The sequence below is a fragment of the Trichechus manatus genome, unplaced genomic scaffold, assembly GCF_000243295.1.
Source record: "Trichechus manatus latirostris isolate Lorelei unplaced genomic scaffold, TriManLat1.0 scaffold00052, whole genome shotgun sequence".
Lineage (NCBI taxonomy): Eukaryota > Metazoa > Chordata > Mammalia > Sirenia > Trichechidae > Trichechus > Trichechus manatus.
The window spans coordinates 4961968-4983148 of NW_004443988.1; the positions used below are offsets into that span (position 1 = coordinate 4961968).

General features: G+C 50.2%; 1 protein-coding gene across 1 annotated transcript in view; it reads right to left on the bottom strand.

Annotated features, from left to right (window-relative positions):
• DNMT3A (DNA methyltransferase 3 alpha) overlaps window positions 1-16269 on the bottom strand; it is a 93514-nt gene extending 77245 nt beyond the window's left edge. The window contains exon 1 of the mRNA XM_004377572.3: window positions 16109-16269. Within this exon, the coding sequence (XP_004377629.1) occupies window positions 16109-16171 (63 nt within the window). The 5' untranslated portion in view covers window positions 16172-16269. The remainder of the gene's footprint in view (window positions 1-16108) is intronic.
• Between the last annotated feature and the right edge of the window lie 4912 nt (window positions 16270-21181).

A 21181-nucleotide genomic window follows, 5' to 3' on the forward strand; every position in this document is an offset into this window, starting at 1 on the left:
AGAAAGGTGGGGTGCAGAACTCAAATTCTAGTAAGAAGACCAGACTTAATGGTCTGACTGAGACTGGAGGAACCCCAGAAAGCATAGCCCCTGGATTCTCTATCAGCCCAGAAATAAAACAATTTCTGAGGCCAACTCTTCAGACAGGGATTGAACTGGCCTGTGAGACATAAAGTGATACTCGTGAGGAATGTGCCTCTCAGCTCAAGTAGATACAAGAGACTAAATGGGCAGCTTCTGTCCGGAAGTGAGATGAGGAATCAGGGGTGGAAAGGAGGAGTGTGCTGTCACAGTATGGGGAGAGCAATTAGGGTCACAAAACAATGTATGTATAAATTTTTGTATGGGAAATGTAAACTTCATTTAAACTACAACAATAAAAAAAATTCTGTCATAATTCTCTTTACTTCTATTTGGGTCAGTTGTAATGTCTCTTTCATTTTTTATTTTTGTTATTTACATCTTTGTCAGTCTACCTAAAGATTTGTCAATTTTATTGATCTTTTCCAAGGACCAATTTCTGGTTTTATTGATTCTCTCTATTGTTTTTCTGTTTTCAATTGTATTTATTTATGCTCTGATCTTTGTTATTTTCTTTCTTCTGGTAGGTTAAAGCTTAGTTTGCCCTTCTCTTTCTAGCTCCTGGAGTTGTCAAGTTAGGATGTTAATTTGACATCTTTCTTTTTTTAATGTAGGTATTTATTGCTATAAGTTTCAATGGAGCCCTGGTGGCAAAATGACTAAGTGCTCAGTTGCTAACTGAAAGGTCAGGGGTTCCAATCCACTGGTCGTTCCATGGGAAAAAAGACCTGGTGATCTACCCCTATAAAGATTACAGCCTCGGAAACCCAACGGTGAAGTTATACTCATAGGGTCGCTAAGAGTTGGAATTGACTCAATAGCACATAACAACAACAATCTTACAGTAAGTTGATTGTCAGGCCTTTCTTCAGCAGTGCTGCTGGGTGGAAGTGAACTACCAAGCTTTCAGTGAGTAGCCAGGGGCAAACTGTTGCGCCACCCAAGGCTTATTTATTCCCTGGCAGCTGGAGGACTATCCACTCCTACACTTGCTCTGGATAGCTCTAGGCCAGACCCAGGGGAGGCTCAAAATAAGGGTGTACAACCTAGCACCCTTGATAGATGTCCTTTTCCAGTTGCTGTCGAGTCGATTCCAACTCATGGTAACCTCAGGTGTTGCAGAAGAACTGCACTCCATACGGTTTTTACAGCTGTGACCTTTCAGAATCAGATGGCCAGGCCTTTCTTCCAAGGCATCTCTGGGTGAGTCTGAACCATTACATTTTCGGTTAGTAGTTGTGATCCTTAAGGTTGTATGTCAACTTGGCTCGGCCATGATTCTCAGTGGTTTGGCAGTTATGATGTAATTTGGCAGTCATATGATGATGTGATCACTTCCACGATGAGATTTGATATAATGTGATCACTTCCATGATGGGATTTGCTGTACAATCAGTTTAAAGACAGTTTCCTTGGGTATGTGACCTCCATCGAATATAAGTGGACTTTCTGGCAAGGCTCGTAGGCTTTTATTCACTCTGGATCCTGCAGCTGGCTCCCATTTGTCTGACCTCTTGTTCTTGGGACTTCAGCTACCAGTTTATCTGCGGTCTTTCCTGCCAATCTTGGGGATTCATCAATCTTTGCAGTCTGTGGGCAAGAGCCCTGCTCTCTGACCTGCCAGTCTTGGGTTTGCCAGCCCCTGTGGCTATGTGAATCAGGAGAGGCCTCCAGCCTGACCCACAGACTTGAGACATTGCAGCCTCTTACAACAGTGTGAGCCATTTCCTTGATATAAGTCTCTCTCTATATATGTATTTATACACTTCACTGGTTTTGCTTCTCTAGAGAACCCAGCCTAAGACAGTAGTCAAGCACTTAACCTACTGCGCCACCCAGGGACTCCATGATTGATGTCTTACTGCCCATGAATTCCATGCTTTGAACTGTTTCTTTAACAAAAATGCAGTTACTACAGAGAAATTAATTTGATTTCTAGTTTTTATTCTGAACTAATCAGAGATATGAAAGCCAATCAGAGCCCAATCAGCAAAAACAAACTATGGTTCCCACACTGCACTGAACTGTCTGTAGCCCAAAACAAAGACTCTTGCCATTTTAGGACAGACAAGCCTGGCTTCCATCAGCCACATGGAAAAAGCCTTTGGGGGTCCCTGATAGGCAACCCCTTTTCCCTATGCAGTCCTGGAGTGCTTGCTGTAATTCCTCACCTCAAACCATGCGTGCTGTGCCACAGTAGGTGCTTAGCATGCTTTTCGCCCTGTTGAATTAAATTCAGTGCAATATACCCCACGAGGAAGGGATGGGTTCCCCTGGTGCCCGGCCACCTCTCCCCAGTTGCTGGGGTGATGGCTGTTCTGCAGGGAGCCTGTGGGGAGAATGCAGGCCAGGGGCTGCTCTGCACCAAGCCCCGGCCCAGTACTCACGCCACAGCACGGCCCTGGGTTGTATTGAGGGAACCAAGTCTCCACGAGAGACCGAGTCCGGATTTGCACCTAAGTCTGTCTGAGCAACTGCTGGCCCATGCCCTCTCCATTTTGCCCTGAAACACAGCTTTGTAAAAGCATGGCATTTTTAGCCAACATATTGTTCTTCCTTGATGCAGTGACAAATCACAGGGCAAAGGGGATGGCGATACTTTCTCCTCGGAGCATGCCTGAGGTTCACACTGCCAAGTTAGGGGAGAATAATACACTGAGAAGGATGAACAGATGGCTCAGGGGCTGTGCCCTGCAAAAGCCCCATCTGAGGAGGCGTATCAAGTGGTTCATTCTCACATCCGTTACGGGGCCTGTTTCATTCAATATCTTTGCTGTTGATGGGTTAAACAAAGGAATTTAAAATATGCTTATCAAATCTGCAAGTAGAACTGAATTAGGAGGCGTTGCCAATACAGTCATGCGTCACCTAACGTCTATGATACGTTCTGTGAAACAGGACGTTATGTGATTTGGATGTTGTGCGAACAGGCCTAAATCGCGAGCAATAGCATTCACCGATTTTCCACCTTTGTGTTGTTTAATAACCTCTAGTTTCATTTCTGGAGCCCTGGTGTGCAGTGGTTAAGAGCTTGGCTGCTAACCAAAAGGTCGGCAGTTCGAATCCACCAGCCGATCCTTGGAAACCCTATGGGAACAGTTCTATTCTGTCCTATAGGGTCGCTATGAGTCAGAACCAACTCGGTAACAACCGATTTTTTTTTTTTTTTTTTTTTAGTTTCACTTCTAAATCAATACTTCTCCTTTGCTTCTTGCTGCTGCTATGTCTAGTATTGGTTTTGCTGCGTTTGGGAGCCATGAGGCACTTAACTAGAGCGATAACGCTACTACACTCAAGAAACGCACAACACGCACAATACGTGACACTGGATGCTGCTGCGTAGGAGTCGAAGTAGACACTGTCATATACGGTAAATTTTTTATTTCTAAGTAGGGAAAGTTCACATTAAAATAATGATAGAAAGTATAGCACAGTACTTACATATACCAGTAACATAGGCGTTTATTACCACTACCCAAAAATCAAAACCAAACAAACTCATTGCTGTCGAGTCAATTCTGACCCATAGCGACCCTACAGGATGGAGCAGAACTGCTCCATGGGAATTCCAAGGAGCGGCTGGTGGATTTGAACTGCTGACCTTTTGGTTAGCAGCTGAGTGCTTAATCACTGTGACACCAGGGCTCCAATGACTGTCAAGACATTATGTATTATATGACCTGACTTGTATTATATGGCTTATAATACATATAACATATGTATTATATGACTTATAACTATCGAGACATATGTAATATAGGTTATATATAAACTGTACCATTATACCCCTGGCAGCACAATCACTTTGTACGCAAGAGCCATGAAATACACGTGTTGCGTGCAGGAAGCTGTTGTGTTTCCTGTATCTGGTTATGTCTGCTACGTCCCATTCACCAATTGGGATTTCTGAACTCTATTATAACCTTATGGGACCATGGACATACATGCAGTTGGACGCTGCCTGAACAGACGTTATGAGCTGCATGACTCTGCTCTGAAAGAGGAGGATATGATCCAAAGTGACTGAGACCAGCTGAAACCAGTAGCAGATTTAGCAGGCACAGCTCTGAGCCCAGGTTGGTTTCCTCATCTGTCAAGTAAGGGGATTGAATGAGTCAGTTCTTCCAGAGGGGAGGATACAAGAGGGGTCAGGGAGGTAGGCAGAAATTCTAATCAGGCAGGCTTTGGAGCAGGGCTTTGAACTGGTTTCAAATTGGTTCAGTCACGGCCAGTGAAACAAAACCGGAACAGACCTGAATTTTTACAGTTTGGGTGAATTGGAATGGGAAAAATTACAGTCAAAGCCCTGGAATGGGAGAGTCAGAAGAGGTGTAGTGAGCCATTTCAGGAGCCTGATGCTGGAGACTGGATTACTTCCAAGACTGTGAAGAATGACACACATTCAAAGTGGCACAGTCCACCACCATCTTTCAGCAGGGCACCGCTTTTTCAGACTCTGCTCAAAATCCAAGGGGCAAGAGATTTGGTTGCTATGCAACACGTAAGTTGCCTTTGTTTTCTAAGAAGGAGATCAGATTTCTAGCAGGGCTTTGACCTGTAGTTTTTCCCATTCTGGCTATCATTCCAGTTCACCCAAATTTTAAAAATTCAGTTCTGTTCAAGTTTTGCTTCCTCGGCTATGACTGAACCGGTAAGAACTGGTTCGAAGCCCTGCTTTGGATTTGGTCAGAGCTTGCTGAAATGTTTACTTACTAGTAACTTCAAGTTATTTAACCTGAGTTTCACTTTGCTCACCTAGAAAATGGGGATAGTTATACCTTCTTTAAGGAAACTGCCTGGTGCAAGCAGTTTGTGATCAACTGCTAACCAAAAGATTGGCGGTTCAAACCTACCTAGCAGCTCCGCAAGATAAAAGACCTGTCAATCGGCTTCCACAAAGATTACAGCCTAGGAAACCCTATGGAGCAGTTCTACTATGTAACACATGGAGACACCATGAGTTGGGGGCTGACTCAACAGCAGCTAATGACATCTTTATAGTAATGTTAATTAAAATAAGGTAATATATATGAAAGTTGGCACGTGGAAGTCACTCAAGGATTGCTAACTTCCTCCCTATTCCACACATTCCAACCAGACCATTCACAAATGTACACCCCCACTCCCTACCCTACCCCCTATCCCCATGCAAATCCCAGCTCATGGCCATACATATGCAGCTATCACTCACTGCCACAGACAGATCCCAACATCTGGCTGGTGCTGCTATAGAAAGACTCAGGAACGCTGGGGCTCAGTGATCTTTCCAAGATGCAAAGCTGATTATGTCACTCTGCAGAGCTTAAACCTTTTCCAAGGGGGCTCCCAGGGGCCTGGAAGACCAAGCCAAGCTCCTTAGCCCAGGTGAAGGAGGCCCCAGGATCTGACCCAGCCACCTTGACCTCATCTCCACCCGGCCTTCCTCCCACCACGGCGCCAACAGACCACACCAGGTGCAAAGTGGGCTGCTTCCCTCCTCCCGTGCACAGGGCATTCCTTCGGCCTGGATTCCCTTCCCCTTGGAGTGGACCAACAAATCCTTTCTTACTCACTTTTCAAGCCTCCCTTTCTGGATTTCTTCCCCTGGGCCACCCTCCTCCCATCCCTCCTCTCCTCTCTCCTCTAGCATCCACCACTGTGCACTGCAACTGTCAGCTATTTTGGGGGCATCGTATTCATATTTGCATGCCAAATGCCTAGAACAGTGCACCTGGCACAGGGCAGGCACTCGAGAAATACTTGATGAGTGACTTGGTGAGTGAGTCACATGTTGTTGTTGTTGAGTGCCATCGAGTCGATTTCAACTCATAGTGACCCCATGTCACAGAGTAGAACTGCCCCATAGGGCTTCCTAGGCTGTAATCTTTACAGGAGGAGATCACCAGGTGTTTCTCCCACAGAGCCACTGGGTAGGTTCAGTTACAAGCCCAGCACTTAACCAACCTTTTAGTTACCAGCCCAGCACTTAACCATTTGTACCACCAGGGCTCCTCGAGTCACACAGTAGGTGCTCAATAAATAAATGAGTCAATACACACAGACAGAGGCACACGTACAAATTCACAAGCCCACATAAATGCAACTGTGCAGGAGGCTCAAGTGCCACACTGATATCTATCACCCCAGGGCACAGGATGACTAAAGTGTACTTTCTAGGCTCCAACATGTCACTTTACGTTTACCTAATCTTCTCAGCTTTCAGAGCACCTTCACATGTGGTGGCCAGTTAGATTGGGTTGTTACCGTGGGTCTCTCTCTAAACTTCTGAGGCTATGATTTGACCTACATTTTAACACAGCTCACTGGATGGATTATTTTAAGCCACATACAACTTCTCGTTCTGATGAGCTGGCCTATGACAATAATAATCTCTCGCACTTATATGGTGAATGGTAATTAACAAAGCATTTTCACATACGTTATTTCATTTGATCCTCACACTTTACAGAAAGCAGAGCCAGTATTATTTTTTCCATTACATAGGCGGGAAATCCAGAGCTGAGAGAGGTTATCTGTCTTGCACAGATCAGACAGCCATGAAGGGAGACATTCAAAACCCAAATTTAAATCTTTTGGATTCCTAGCCCCTGGGTCTTTCCACTGCAACATGTTACCATACGCCACTATGTCACATTCTATTGATACGAGTGTACACATACACATACCCACAAACACAGTGAAATCATAAGGAATGAAGGCAGATGAGGTAAAGGCACTGTGGGTTTAACTTTAGCCAAAGAATTAGGTCTTTTGTCCTTGGCTCCAGAGAGAAAACCTCTGAAATCTTGGAATTTCCACAATGACTGAAGTGTCTTTGATGAGGACTTCAGGCCACACCTAATAGTTTATGACTCATGTTGGGTGGGGGCCGACTATGCCAGAAAGACCCACGATGGGATATCAACCTCTTGATATATCAACCCATCTCAGGGCAGGGGGCTAGAATTTGAATTATGGAATGAGACCCCTAATAAAAGCTCTGGACATGAAAGCTCCATGGGCTTCCTGGTTGGTGAAAGGTATCCATGCACATGGGAGAGTAGTGCATTCTTTTTTGGGACATGGAAGCTCCGCATTGAGAATCCTCTCAGACCTTTTCCCGTATGTCTCTTCATTTGTATCCTTTTTGCTATATAATAAAACTCTAATCATAAGTACAGCGCTTTCCCGAGTTCTGTGAGTCATTCTAGTGAATTATCAAAGAGAGAGGTGGGAGCCAGCAGTTCAGAAGTGAGGTGGTCCTACGGACTCCTGAGCTTACAGTTGGCATCCTGAAGGGGTAGTGGGAAAACCCCAAATTTGTAGGCAGCAGGTCAGAAGTGAGGGTGTCGTGCGGACTTCCAAGCTTGCAGCTGGAGTCTGTGGTCTCGGGCTGACTTGACAGCCTGGGGGACTGTGTCCTTTAACGTGTGGGCTCTGACCTAGCTCTGGGTGGTTAGGGTTGGGTGCAGCTGGTGTCAGAGCAGAAGTGGAACACAGGGGAACAGAACTGATAATGAGTTGAACTGTAATTGATCCTTGACACATATGCACACACTCTCAGCTGGCCACGCTGAGGCATAAACCGCCCCATCCCCACTCATGTCCCCCAAGGCCCTTGCCAGAGAAAGCCAGCTAGAGGTACGTGCTCTTTTCAGTACATAAACCGGATGCTAATGACCCAGCATCCGTTGAGCAGATGTCTCAAGTTGGTGTTTGAGTCGAGGGGATGAACTTGCTGGATCTAGCCAGCCACTTGCCCCAAGCCCCCTGGGACAAAAAGCACGTACAGCCTTTGCCAGCTGGCTGGCAGGCTTCCCAGGGGCTGTCTGTGGTTGTGGAATTCAGTGAAACAAATTGGCTTCTCCAGCAGGCAGAGCTCTGTCCGAGGCCGCCTGAGCACCAGCCACAGGCACAGGATCGGGTACGCAGCCCACCGCACATACATGCACGCACGCACGCGCTTGCACACGCACGCACACATGAACTCGCACATGCAGACATGCCCAGGCCAATGCAGCAGAGGTGGCTCTAGCTAGAGGTAAGTGACAGAGCGTGCCGCTTGAAGGATGGGCAGGAAGGGGGCAGAGGGCTGAGGACTGCGTGAGTGGCCAGGCAGTGGTACTAGGAGCCACTATAGACGTTCATTCTCCAAGCAGCTCCCAAAGCGCCCTGCTTTTTCTGATCTCAGTCACCTATGGAAGCTCACCAGCCCTTTGTTTCAGTTATTCGACAACATTCAACAAATATTCACTGACTGCTTAAACTAGCTGTCATTGAGTCAACTCCAACTCATGGGGATCCCATACGTGTCAGAGTAGCTCTGCGGGGTTTTCAATGGCTGGTTTTTCGGAGGTAGATTGCCAGGCCTTTCTTCTGAGGTGCCTTAGTCAGCTTCACGTTACAATTATTGGTGAAAGCCTCCCATCTTTCCCAAAAGGCCAGCCTCCTGGAGGGCAGGGGCCATATCTTACTGGCCCTCTAAGTCCCCACAGCTCCTGGTACTTGCACACCCATAAAACCTGTTGCCATCAAGTTGATTCCAACTCATAGCGACCCTACAGGACAGACAGGAGCCCTACTAGGATTTCCAAGGAGCATCTAGTGGATTCCAACTGCTGACCTTTTGGTTAGCAGCGAAATGCTTCACCACATAAATGCTAAATGATTGAAAATGGCTGTGCCTGTTTTCCAGGCCCTCTGGCCAGGGGTCCAGTCCTTCCTCCACAACCTGCCCTCGTGCTGGGCCTCACTGCCTTTCAGAGTGGAGACTCTGCCCAGACTTCAGCCCCGCTAAGCAGCAACCCCCTCCAGGACATGGGGAGCACCTGTTGCAGCCCAGCCGTATCCACCTCTGTGGTCTCAGTGCCACCTCAAGGCCCAGCACCAGGTGTGTTCAAAAATAGTTTGCAGCATTTATTGAGCACCTACTGTGTACTAGATAAAGATTAGCAAAAATATAAACAAGTAAGTCCCTGACAATGTGCTGACGGCCAGAGTGGAGAGGGCCCTATTGCTCTGCTAGAGGACACCAAGCTCACTCACATTTGTTCCTTCAGCACCCCACCCAGGCTCTGCACAGCTTTCTCATCCCTCCCACACCAGGCGCCTCCCTCCCGCTCTACAGCTGCATCTCCCCACCGCCTTTCTGGAGGCACTACCAGGACGTGCTTTTTCTTGCTTTACAGAGGGAAAGAATCCAGGTGAAATGACTTAGTAGCCATGTGGCCTCTGCCAAGTTTCTCAGCAGCTCTAAGCCTCAGTTCCTTGTCTGTAAAATGGGGATGATGACAGTAAGAGCCTCCGAGTTATCATGAGGTTAAGTGAGCTAATTGCCATGCAAAGGAAACCCTTTTATATGCCCTTCTACACTGTGTAAATGTGAAGTGGTGTCATTATAAGTAATATCCCTAATTGCCCTGTGGCTCTCCACAGAGGCAGCTACAGGGCATGACCAGGCCTCCGTGCCAGGCCCAGGTACCAGAGAAGAAGGGCACCTCCCCCATTTCCCAATCATCACGGGACACCCTCCAGCTCACTCCACACCAGCCCTCTTCATCCTCCCAGAGCTGAGCTCATCAGCCTTTTCCTCCCTAGGCCTGGTGGGCCCGCCTTCTTGGCAGGGGGGCCTCCACACTTTCAGTGGGCAAGCCCAGCCATTTAGAGCATGAGGGACCCTAAGTAACCTTAAGCCCAGCTGAGGCCTCTGACCTAGGCTCCTCAAGGGCGCCCTCACCATCAGGAGTTGGGTCTCACTGCACCCATACCCACTTATGACCCTTGCCTCGCTTTTGCTTCTGTTCACCAGGGTGTGATCACTCACCTGGAGAGAAGTAACCTTCCTTCTACTCACACCATTCACATATCCACCTACATGTTCCATGCCCTTCTCCTATGCCGCACAATCCTGGGGTCTGCAGTGGATCTGAACCACAAATGCGTAGGTAGATATGGAGGTAGGTAGGTGGGTGAGTGGCTGGCTAGATGGATGGATAGATGGAAAGATAGAGGTAGGTAGGTAGGCAAGTAGATGATTCATAGATAGGCAGACAGATATCCAAAACAAATTCTAAAATCAGCTTACTATGTGCCAGGTCCCTGTGTTAGCCACTTTGCAGGCACTATCTCACTTAAACTCCTCGAGCTGACAAGGTGCCATCTTCCCGCTCAGAGATCACATAGATGATTAGTGAGCCGCAGAGTCCAGATTCAAACACACACCCCTCTCCAGAGTTCAAATGACCCCCACCCAAGACTGCATTGACTGCAAGGTGAACTGAACTTGATATACAATACTGTCTCACTTAGAGAATGTCAGAGAATCTGAAGGCCAAAACACAGGCCCTGGTCAGCTCATGCGTGTACAGTGTTTATACACACATCTGCTGAACATGCTCAAGAACTGAATGAACTCCGTGGAGCTAAAACTGTACTAGCTAGTATTATTAGCTGTGTTCCGCAAGAGACGAGGGCAAAGCTGCTTTTTCTGTGGCTATTCAAATGCACTGAGGGGGATGCTATTTAAGTGACCTCTATAGTGACTATCATAAAGCAAAGAGCCAGCCTAAAGGGACCGTTTGTGGGCATCTGTGTGCAATAAAGGTAGTGTGGGCCCAGGGTGGGCGACAAACCTGTCTATGCACTGGCAGGGACCCCACCCAAGGATGTCCTTGAGCTTGCATACCACAGCACAGGAGGTGCTCCAAGTCCCACGGAGATGGGTGCTTGCCGGCCTCTAGGCTGGACTTTGGAGGGAAGGGGAGGGAGGAGCCACAGCCACAGCACTGACCCCACACACGTGCACATGTGCACCAAACACGCACGCACGCACACACGCATGCACACGCTGTGCTCCTACTACACAGCGGGAGAGGGCACAGACCAGGGTGAGTTGTCCAGTGAGGGGCCTCCCTCCCTGGACTTAGAGCTCTGGAGGGTAGACTGGCTCACTCATCTTTGTATCTTCCTATCCCCTTCCCTTACTAGGTCTCCCAGGAATGTTTACTCAGTTCATCCAACTAACTTCAGGAGCCCTACTATATGCTAGGCACCTGGAAAGGCATCTACATCTAGAGAAAGATGGAGAGAAAGAGGGAGGGAGGAAAGCAGCCGGGTGTCCACAGCAGTGTCTGCGCGGAAGAGTGTGTGCCTGTGGTGTGTGTGCACAATCACACACACACGCTTGTGCACGGCAGCCCTTGCTGGAGACCAAGCATCCCCAGCGTCCACCCAGGGCCAGAGCTGTTACACAGAGAAAGGCCATCAGTCCTTCTCTGACCATCCTGACTTGCAGCCTAAATCAACATGCTTTAAACTGCAGCAAGAAAAATGTGGGTAGGAACATGGAGCACTGTGCCCAGGAGCCACCATTCCATCCATCCCCCAGCCCCCTTCACGTAGGAGGCAGCTTGAAGAGCACAGAAGCCAGCAGAACAGGCAACTGGTTCAAATCCCAGGACCACCGCTCACTAGTGGTGTAACCTCAGGCAAGTGACTTCACCTCTCTGAGCTTCAGATTAGTCCCTAACAAGGGAGAATGAGGAAAATAATTGTTAGGTGTCATCGAGCTGGTTCCTACTCATAGTGACCCTATGTACAACAATAACAGTGTCTACCTTATTGAGCAATTATAAGAATTCAGTAAGATAATGCATGTACAGAGCTGAAAAGAGCATCTAGCAGACAGTCAACGTTCAACGCATCGTGGCCATTACGTTTCTGAGGTCAGCGGAGAGAGAGGAGCAGCAAGTTTGGGGTCCAGCCTACTCCTGGCCAGGCTCTCCCTCTCATTTGGTGATGTGAGGAGGCCTTCCAGCCCCAAGGCTGGGGATGCTATCGATTGCCTTTCCTGCTCTCTCTAGCCCTCACCTTCTCCTCGTACAGGGCCTGGCATCCCACTGCCATGATCCCCTTTGTGAGCCAGGACTGAGGCTCTTGATCTCTTCACTGCTCGCCTCCCCACCCCCTTCCACAGGAGTAGAGGGCAGCTCCCCCTTCCCCTGCTGTGGCCACGCTTACCCACCCAGATCGTAGTCCCAGAGCTCGGGCCCTCAGGCCAGCTTCATCCCAGCCTCCCCACCGAACTCCCGCCCCTCCTCCCCTACCGTATGGATGCAGGGGGAGGGGCTGCAGAGAGAAGCAATGCTGGGCAGGTGCCTGGGGGACACAGCCCAACCCCAGCCCAAGCATGGCTGCCTCAGCCCATCACCCACAGCTCTGCACACTGCCTGCGTGATAGCGGGGTCTGGGGTTGTTCTATGGAGGGGTCTTGTCCACTCTCATTTTCCTTCCTATCCTATCTAAAAAATATTTCTTGATGGCAGAAGAACTAAGTCATCATAAATGGTTAAAGAACATGCCAGATTCCAAGGAACTCATTCTGAAGCAGTCAGCGCCACATTCCTCTTCTGAGCAGGTATATAGTTTCAGCAAAACAACACTACCCATTGTTGTAAGCTAAGGTTGGTCATTTGAATTTCATTAGTCTTATAATTTTGTCTGTATTTAATTTACACACTTGTTTTGGTTTTATCATAGAAGCAGAAGGTACACGTTTAGTTTTATGTGCGTGTATACTTATGTAACATTAAAATAAAGCTAAAGTTAACACTGGGGGGCAAAAATTTTCTTGAGCACCTACTTTGTGTCCAGGGCTATGCTAGGCCCTGGGAATTCACATAGAAGAAAGGGGCAGCCACGGAGCCAGACGTTACTCACATTAGTGGTTCTCAAAATTCTCAACGGAATCCTCTAGAGGTCTGGCTAAAACGCACATTGCCGGGCTCCATCCCCAGAGTTTCTGATTTAGCAGGTCTTGGATGAGGCTGAGTTTTTGCCATTTCTAACACTTTATAAGTGATGCTGATGCTGCTGGTCCAGGAGCCACATTTTGAAAAGGACAAGTCAGCTACAAACTGTAATCCAAAGCAATCTGAAGCAAGGGCTTTGACCAGAGCAAAGGAGAGAAAATTAGGGAAAGGGCATAGCAGGCAGAAAACCAAAAAAAGAAAAAAAAAACAACCAAACCCATTGCTGTTGAGTCGATTCTGACTCTTCTGACTCATAGCGACCCTACAGGACAGAGTAGAACTGCCCCATGGTGTTTCCAAGGCACATCTTTCTCTCACAGAGCAGCTGGTTTCGAATTGCCAACCTTTGGTTAGCAGCTGAGCTCTTAACCACTGTGCCACCAGGGCTCCTTAGAGCAGGCAGAGGGAACAGCATAAACAAAGGCACGGCAGTTCCAAGAAGTAGCAGGTAGGGCTGGAGTGTAAGGTGCATGGGGCCGCGGCAGGGAAGGAGGCTGGAAGGACAGCCAGGGCCAGGCTGTGAAGCGGCCAGTGGGCAGTCACGCCCTTCCCTCTGGCTCACCAAACTGTTCCTCAGCACCAGGTGCTCCTGGCAACTCTGCCCGACTCCTCGGGTCACCGCAGACCAAGCCCATGTCCTCCGCCCACAGCTCCGCAGCACCGCTGCCCCAGGCCTGGCTTTCAGTGCTGTGTGGGTGGACATCAGTGTCTCTGCTGCCCTCCCTGGGCAGCTCCCTGAAGCTGTGGAACCAGCCCAAGTGCCAGAGAGGTGTGCCAGGTGAGCCAACAAGCACGCTGTGGACATGGGCGGCTGGAAGAAGCACCCAGCTGTGCCCCAGCCCATCTCTCCAGGTCACTGCCATCTTTTAGCATGCCTGCCTGGCCCCACCAACGCGCAGTGTGCACGCTCTACCAGCACCGGGATCTAGTGCTGGGCATGTTTTTGTTGCCGCTTGAGCCAGAGCAGTTACTATGGGTAGATAATAATAGCAATTGTAATCCCTCATAATTGGACCAGACTTTGCTGTCTGCAGGGCACTTCCATGTCCATGACCTCATCTGACTCCCACAAGCACCCTGTAAAACAGGCATAGCTAGAGTTACTAGCCCCATGTTCCAGCTGAGCAAACCCAGGCCCAGATGGCCTAAAGTCACATCTCCAGTAAGCGGCACACTCGGGACTGGAACCTGGGACCTCTGACTCCTTGTCCAGTGCTCTTCCCTGAACTGTCCTATTGAGAGCATAAGCTGCCACACCCCACAGGTGGGGGCCAGGGGCTCTGCTGCCCAGGGCAGCACAGAGCATGGGGCTACAGTCCAGCCCCAGTGTTGCCAGAAGGATATGGCACAGCTATCCATACCTGCTGGGGGGCAGGCTGGCCTCTAGCTGCAAGTGCTAGGACGGGGAGCTGTGGCAGCATCAGACAGGACATCAGGTCTGGGGTGGGTGGACGGATGGGACTCAGGGTCCCCTGATCCAGAGAGGTGTGAAGCCCCTGCCCAGGGAGAGGAAGGGATTATCCCTGGCCACAGCAGCCACTTAAGAGCACATGTGGCTGCAGGGTCTGCGTCTGCAAGCTAAGTCCTGGGCAGGAAAAGCGCAGAAGGCCTGGGATGACCTGGACTAGCCACTCTTTCTGTGGGGTCAGCAAGAAGGGGACTGACCCAGAGCCCCCAGGAGCCCTGACTGGTGGGCCCACGGTGTGTGCTTCCTCCCCAGCTGGCTCTGCCCATCTGCCTGACTGGGTGCACAAGTCCCTGTGGCTCTCTGCAGGGTTCAGGCTGGGCTTCCTGTGCACACCCAATGTGTGTGCATGTGTGTCCATTCCAGGCCCTACACCAGGTGGGGCAGTAAGAAAGGCTCTTATCTAGACCCCCACTGACCAGCTAGGTGGTCCCACAGTGGCATCTCCCCTCTAGGCTCAGCTTCCTCAGCTGTAAACTAGGGCCATCTCTACTTGCCTCACTTATTTCAAAGGTTGTCCTCAAGGACCAAATGGAACAATGGATGGAAACTACCCAGACAATGGAAACATGCTCTAAGGATGAGTAAGCCCTGGGAGGGGCTAAGCATGCTTGAGGGAGGTAGACAGAGAGGAGGTCTCAGAGTTGCCACACAGAGTGGTCAGCAGAGCTCCAGTCTTCAGGTGGGGTGACTGGGCGGTGCTAGCCTAAAAAGCTGCTCAGGGACCCCACACCTAGTGCCCAGGTTTCCACCCTTGTTCCCAAAGGACAATCTGCTGCTCCCACTAACTTGCCTTGCCCCACTCAGGCCCCACTAAGTATCACCACCCCGCTCCCTGCTCAGGGAGAGGGAGCAGCGAGAGGGAGATTCAACGTGTCAGGAAGAGCCGTGGCCAGAACAGCTTCCTTGGAAGGGCAGCAGTGGGTTTATCACTCCCTTTGACAGAGTGAGAAGCAGAGTCCAAGTGCTGGGCTAAAGGGATGGCTTTTCCTATAGGTGGACACAGCTTGGTAACATCCCAGGCACCCTTTTGGGATCCAGCAGGGGTTCCTATCTGTCTGATATCATTCTCTCTGACTGATGAAGGCTCATCCTGGAGTTGGGCAGGAGGGTGCAGAGGTCCCCCGTCATGGGGCTCGGAGAACAAGGAGGCCCCCAGCTCCATGGCCAGAAGCCACATCAAGGATCACCAGTGACGTGTGCTTGGAGCCCGGGGCGTGGGGGAAGGAGGGAAATCCCCATCTCCGGGAGGCACTGCTGACGCAGTATCACCCAGCAGAGCACAGGCAGGGTGCCAGGATGCTTTGCGGAAGCCCTCAGGCTGGCACTCAAGTCTACCATAGTCCTCGGACTGTCTTGTCTTTGGCTGCCCAGAGGCTACTGAAAACCCTGGGGAAACAGAGGCAGCTAAAACAGAGAGGTAAAGTGACTCAACTGAGGACTCGTAGCTAGTAAGAGGAAAGGAATCCAGGTTTTGGGACTCTCTGGGAGACCGACAACTCACAATTCATAGACCCCAGGTTTGAGCCTCTGTGGTTAAAAGCTTGGGCTCTGGAGCCAGATTACCCAGGTTCATAGTCCTATTCTGCGGCCGGTATTTAACCTCTCTAAGCCTCAGTTTCCTCACCACCAAAACAAGGCATTCACAGTACCTGCCTCTCTGGGTTGCTGAGAAGACTGAGGACGCAGTGAAGTGCTCACACAGCTGAGCTGTCACTATTCCAGGGGCAGGTTCCTCCCCCTCCCCGGGTCCCCGGCAGAGCAGGCTGCTCACCTTGCGGTCCTCCTCCCGCTCCGGACCGGAGCTGCTGGTGTCCCCGGGGCCGCTGGAGGGCATTGCGGGCAGCTGGGCGGTGGGAGGCAGGCTGGGGCTGCGCGGGGCTGGGGGGCTGCTGGGCTTTGGGAAAGGAATTATCGTGGTCTTTCTAAGCAAGAGTTAACACTTAAACATAGATGCCGGTGCTGAGCCCTCGGGTGCGGAGCCCTCTGGTGAAATGCTGCCTCCGCCTGCCTGTGGGTTTGGCCTTCCAATGGCTCCACCTGTGTGGGAAGAGAAGAGGGGTCAGCAGGGCAGGGTACCCACAAACCCAGGCCCTGCCAGGACCCCACCTCTCCCTGGGTTAGGCCCTCAGCCCCAGGGCCACATCAGGCCCAGGCCTGGCTGCCCTGACTCTACTCCCCTTCCCAGCCTCACCGGCCCCAAGCTCACGCTAGCCCAGCACCCCAGAGAAAACGGCCCTGCAAGGGCCCTCAGGGCGCCTCTGCCGCCTCTTGCCTCTGAGCAGCCTCAGCGGCAGCAGAAGTCTCCCTTGGCCTCCCCGCTGCTGTGGCGCAGTGGGCGCCACCTCTGGGACTTCCAGCCGCCTCCCGAGCCTCCTCCTCCTCTTCATGTCTGTTCTTTTCCTGCGAAAGCTTCCCGCACCCTCCCTCCCACCCCATCCGCCCCCTGGGAAATCCCAGCCACCCCCAGAGGTCCCCTGCGCAGCTATATTTTCCTTCTAATCTGTCCTCACCCCACCCCACACCCCCACACCCCCACCACGTGGAGGAAGTGAGCAGCAGTCACAGGATGTAGTGAAATGAATGTCACTTCACTTCAGGACCTGTGCCTGAGCCTGCAGGAAGCTGAGGTCTGAACTCAGGCTGCAACCAGGCTGAGGGCCTGATTTGTGCCACCCTCTCAAAACTACGCCCTGGATGGAAGAAACCACACACTCAACCCCCACCCCCTCCATTAGCCAGTCCCCATGGGGACTGGTGGGCCTGAGAGGGCCCTCCAAACCCACACAGCTGGATTTGGGGGCTTTTCTCCCTCCCTGTCCCACGTAGGGGCTTCAAGCCAGTGGAATAATAAAGCCCATGCTTCAGCGGGGGGTGGGGGTGTTGCTGCTTCAACCCCTTCCAACGAGTGGGACAGTCCTCCCGTACCACGGCCCCAGGAGGCAAAGCCAGCCAAGCCCCTGCCTCAGAGTGCCAGACCCCGAGGGGATGGGCAGGAGAAGAGTGGTAGGCAGGCTGGATCTGGGCCCACCCATACCCTTCCCCTTCCAGTTCCCAGTTCTGCTCCTGCTCCTTGAGCTTTTTCTCCCATCCCCCTCAGCTAGGGCTCCCTGGAAAACCAGGAGCCTAACAGCACAGACTCAGGTCTCCCATAGGCCCAGCCCCTTCCCCAGGGGGTTGACTGCCTGTGAGGTAGGTGCCCTGCCCCCTCCCCGGCTCTGCCCTGGGAGTTGGGGTGGGAGGGAGCAGGAGCTGGGAGGCCCCTTCTTGGAGCCAGGACAGAGGGGGCTGTTAACCCAACAAGTTGAAAGGGCTACGTGGCCCACAGCTGAGCCTAAGGGAACCCCAGGTGTGAAGCATCTTACTTCCTGCACCTCTAAGCTGAGCACAGTGCTGGGCTCCATAAGTTTGCTGCCCAAATATACGCCTGAGTAGATGGCAGTAGAGAGTAGCTCCATGTGGCATGCAGGCCTCATTGGGGCAGCTACTACTACTATTCCTAGTTTACAGTTGAATCAGAGGCTCAAAAAATTAGGACTTGTTCTATTCTAATGTCAAAGCAAAAGCACATGTCTGCCTCTAAAGCTCTGAGGGGTTCTCTATGAAGCTTTGTCCCCCAGCTTACACCACCCCACAGAAACAACTCTGGAGAGCCCAACAGAGAACTGGTCTGACCCAGAACTCCACGCGGCAAAGGCAGTTCCCCAATCCCTATCAGCAGTGATGCCTAAGTCTGCACTGCTCTCAAGAGTACATGCTGGTCAGGAGGTCTATTCACTTCTTGCCAGTATCAGCCGGGGATTCCTCCTTAAATCCACTCCCCGTATGTTACCACAAACAACCCCCAAAAAACAGTTACCCTTGAGTCAATTCTGACTCATGGAGACCCCACGTGTGTCAGAGTAGAACTGTGCCCCGTAGGGTTTTCAATGGCTGGTTTTTCAGCAGATTGTCAGGCTTTTCTTCCGAGGCACCTCTAGGAGGACTCGAACTGCCAACCTTTCAAGTATATTAAGAGTTTTTACCACTCAAACATCTCAATCACCCCCAAATCAAAACTTACAAAAGGCCACAGAAGCTAGGAGAGGCAGAGCCTGGCTGGAAAGAGCACTGATCATGGAGTCAGCAGACGTGGGTTCTAGTCCTGACCTGGGCTTGTTTGGCCCTCAGTTTCCTCATCAGTAAAATAGGAGAGTTGGACTAGCTGGAACTACTTGGGATAGATCTACAAGACCTTTCCTAGCTCTGAGAGGCCAAGCTGCTATGAGAAAACAAGTCCGGAGAGGCCCTGGTGGAGGCCCCAAGGGCAAACGGGAGGGAAGGCAGCAGCCGAACTCCCGCAGGGCAGGCGTAGCTGGGACACCTTCAGGAGTCCCAAAGTGGAGGCCGTGGAGACCCAGGCGCATAAGGGCACAAATGGCAGAGAACCCTTTGCCAGATGCTTGTCTCAACTCTGCCCGGAGGCCTAGAAACACCCAGGGGACAGCTGTGCCACCAGACACGCTGTGAGAAAAAACCACTTTCAGAGAACTTCTGGCTCCCAGAGAGGAAAGAAAGGAAGCAGCAGGGAAAAGCAGGACATCACAGGGTGCTGACCGGAGGGCAGACACCCAAGAAAGAATAGGAAATGTTCTTTCCTCCTCCTCTGCCCAAGACCCTGACATCCGAGCTGCATAAACTGTCCTCACAGAAAACACAGCTGGCCTGGGTCAGTCTCTGGTTCCTTTGGGTTATTCAATGGACCAGCACTGGCAGTGAGTGGCCCTCTGAATCCTCCAGCATCATCCAAAATCACTCAGTTTATAGCTGGGCAGGCCATATTCTCCAGGGGGCCCAATCTGGTGGCCCTGGCCCCAAGCCTTGACACAGTGCTTCCCACCTGCCCTTAGAAGTGTCACTCATCTCTCAAGCAATCCTGCCAATGGAGTGGCCTGCCTCTGGGCCCACAGTCCCAGCACAGCGCCAGGTGTCCACCTTGGCCAGTCCTTCTACAAACACCACCATGCTGTGCCCAGCACCGCAGCATCTCATCAGCCATGCTGAGAGCTGCACCACAAAACCACCACCACCACCACCAAAAATCCTTGCCAAGAACCCTACCACAATGACAAGCAGCTTTATTTCTTCTTTATATTTTCATTCCCACAGTGAACATGAATTATGTTTATAATCAATGACAACTTAAAAAAAATTTTTTTTGCAGCCATATAAGACATGGCTACTGGTCCCACACCATCGGGCAATGGAGAATGAAGAAAATCAAAGACACAAGGAAAATATTAGTCCAAAGGACTAATGGACCACAACTACCACAGCCTCCACCAGACTAAGGCAAGCATAATTAGATGGTGCCCAGCTACCTCCACTGACTGTTCTGACAGAGATCACCAAAGACGGTCCTAGACAGCAGGAGAAAAATGTAGAACAAAATTCAAACTCACAAAAAAAGACCAGACTTACTGGTCTGACAGAGACTGGAGAAACCTCGAGAGCATGGCCCCCAGACACGCTGCTAACGCAGTACTGAAGTCACCCCTGAGGTTCACCCTTCAGCCAAAGATCAGACAGGTCCATACAACAAACTATAATACACATAGCTCAACTACGCATACGAGACTAAATGGGCACACCAGCCTGGGGCAAGGACGAGAAGACAGGAGGGGACAAGAAAGCTGTACAAATGGAAAGGGGAAAGTCAAGGTTGAAAAAGGGAAAGTGCTGACACATCGCAGGGTTGGCAACCAATGTCATGAAACAATATATGTATTAATTGTTTAAAGAGAAACTAATCTGTGCTGTAAACTTACATCTAAAACACAATAAAAGTAAATAAATAAATAAAAAGTTTAATTAATTTTTTTTTTTTTTTAAGGAATCCCATCATAAAAATATCTTGGTATCACAACTGACATGGTCACTGTCTAAGTCATCTAGTACTGCTCTAACAGAAATAAATACCACAAGTGGATGGCTTTAACAAAAAGAAATTTATTCTCTCACAGTCTAGTAGGTTACAAGTCCAAATTCAGGGCGTCAGCTCCAGGAGAACTCTTTCTCTGTTGGCTCTGGAAGAAGGTCTGTGTCATCAATTTTCCCTTGGTCTGGGAGCTTCTCTGCGCAGGAACCTCAGGTCCAAAGGACACGCTCTGCTCTTGGTGGTATGAGGTTCCCATGTGTCTCTGCTTACTTCTCTCTTTCATATCTCAAAAGCGATTGGCTTAAGACACTATCTAATCTTGTAGACCTCATCAGTATAACTACCGCTAATCCACCTTATTACATCATAGTGATAGAGTTTACAACACATAAGGAAATCACATCAGATTACAAAATGGTACACAATCATACAATACTGGGAATCATGACCCAGCCAAGTTGACAGATATTTTCGGGGGACACAATTCAATCCATGATAGTCACTGTCAGCACTACTTCAATTACAAAACTGTTGTGGAAAATGAATTGGGAGTTTGAATATGCATTCCAAATTTTGCAACCTTGTATGGACTCAATGGCAATGGGGCAATGGGGTTTGGAAGCCCAACTTAAAACTCAGTAGAAAGATTTTTTAACAAGATGTAAAGTCACGAGATCGGGCTGAACAGGAGAGAAGACACCACAAACAAAATTTTGGAATCTGGAAAGCAGGCTCGTGACAGCCAACTTTCAGACAGCAGTGTGGAAGCTGATTTATAACACAGAGTCCTTAACAGACACTTGGAACGATTGACCAGTACCTCTGGGACTAGGGGTGAAGAGGTTATGTGTGGAAAATAAAGGGGACTGGAAGAAAGGAGCAGAATCCCTAGATCCATCTCCCAGCAGTCTCTAGAGAGCATAAAACACA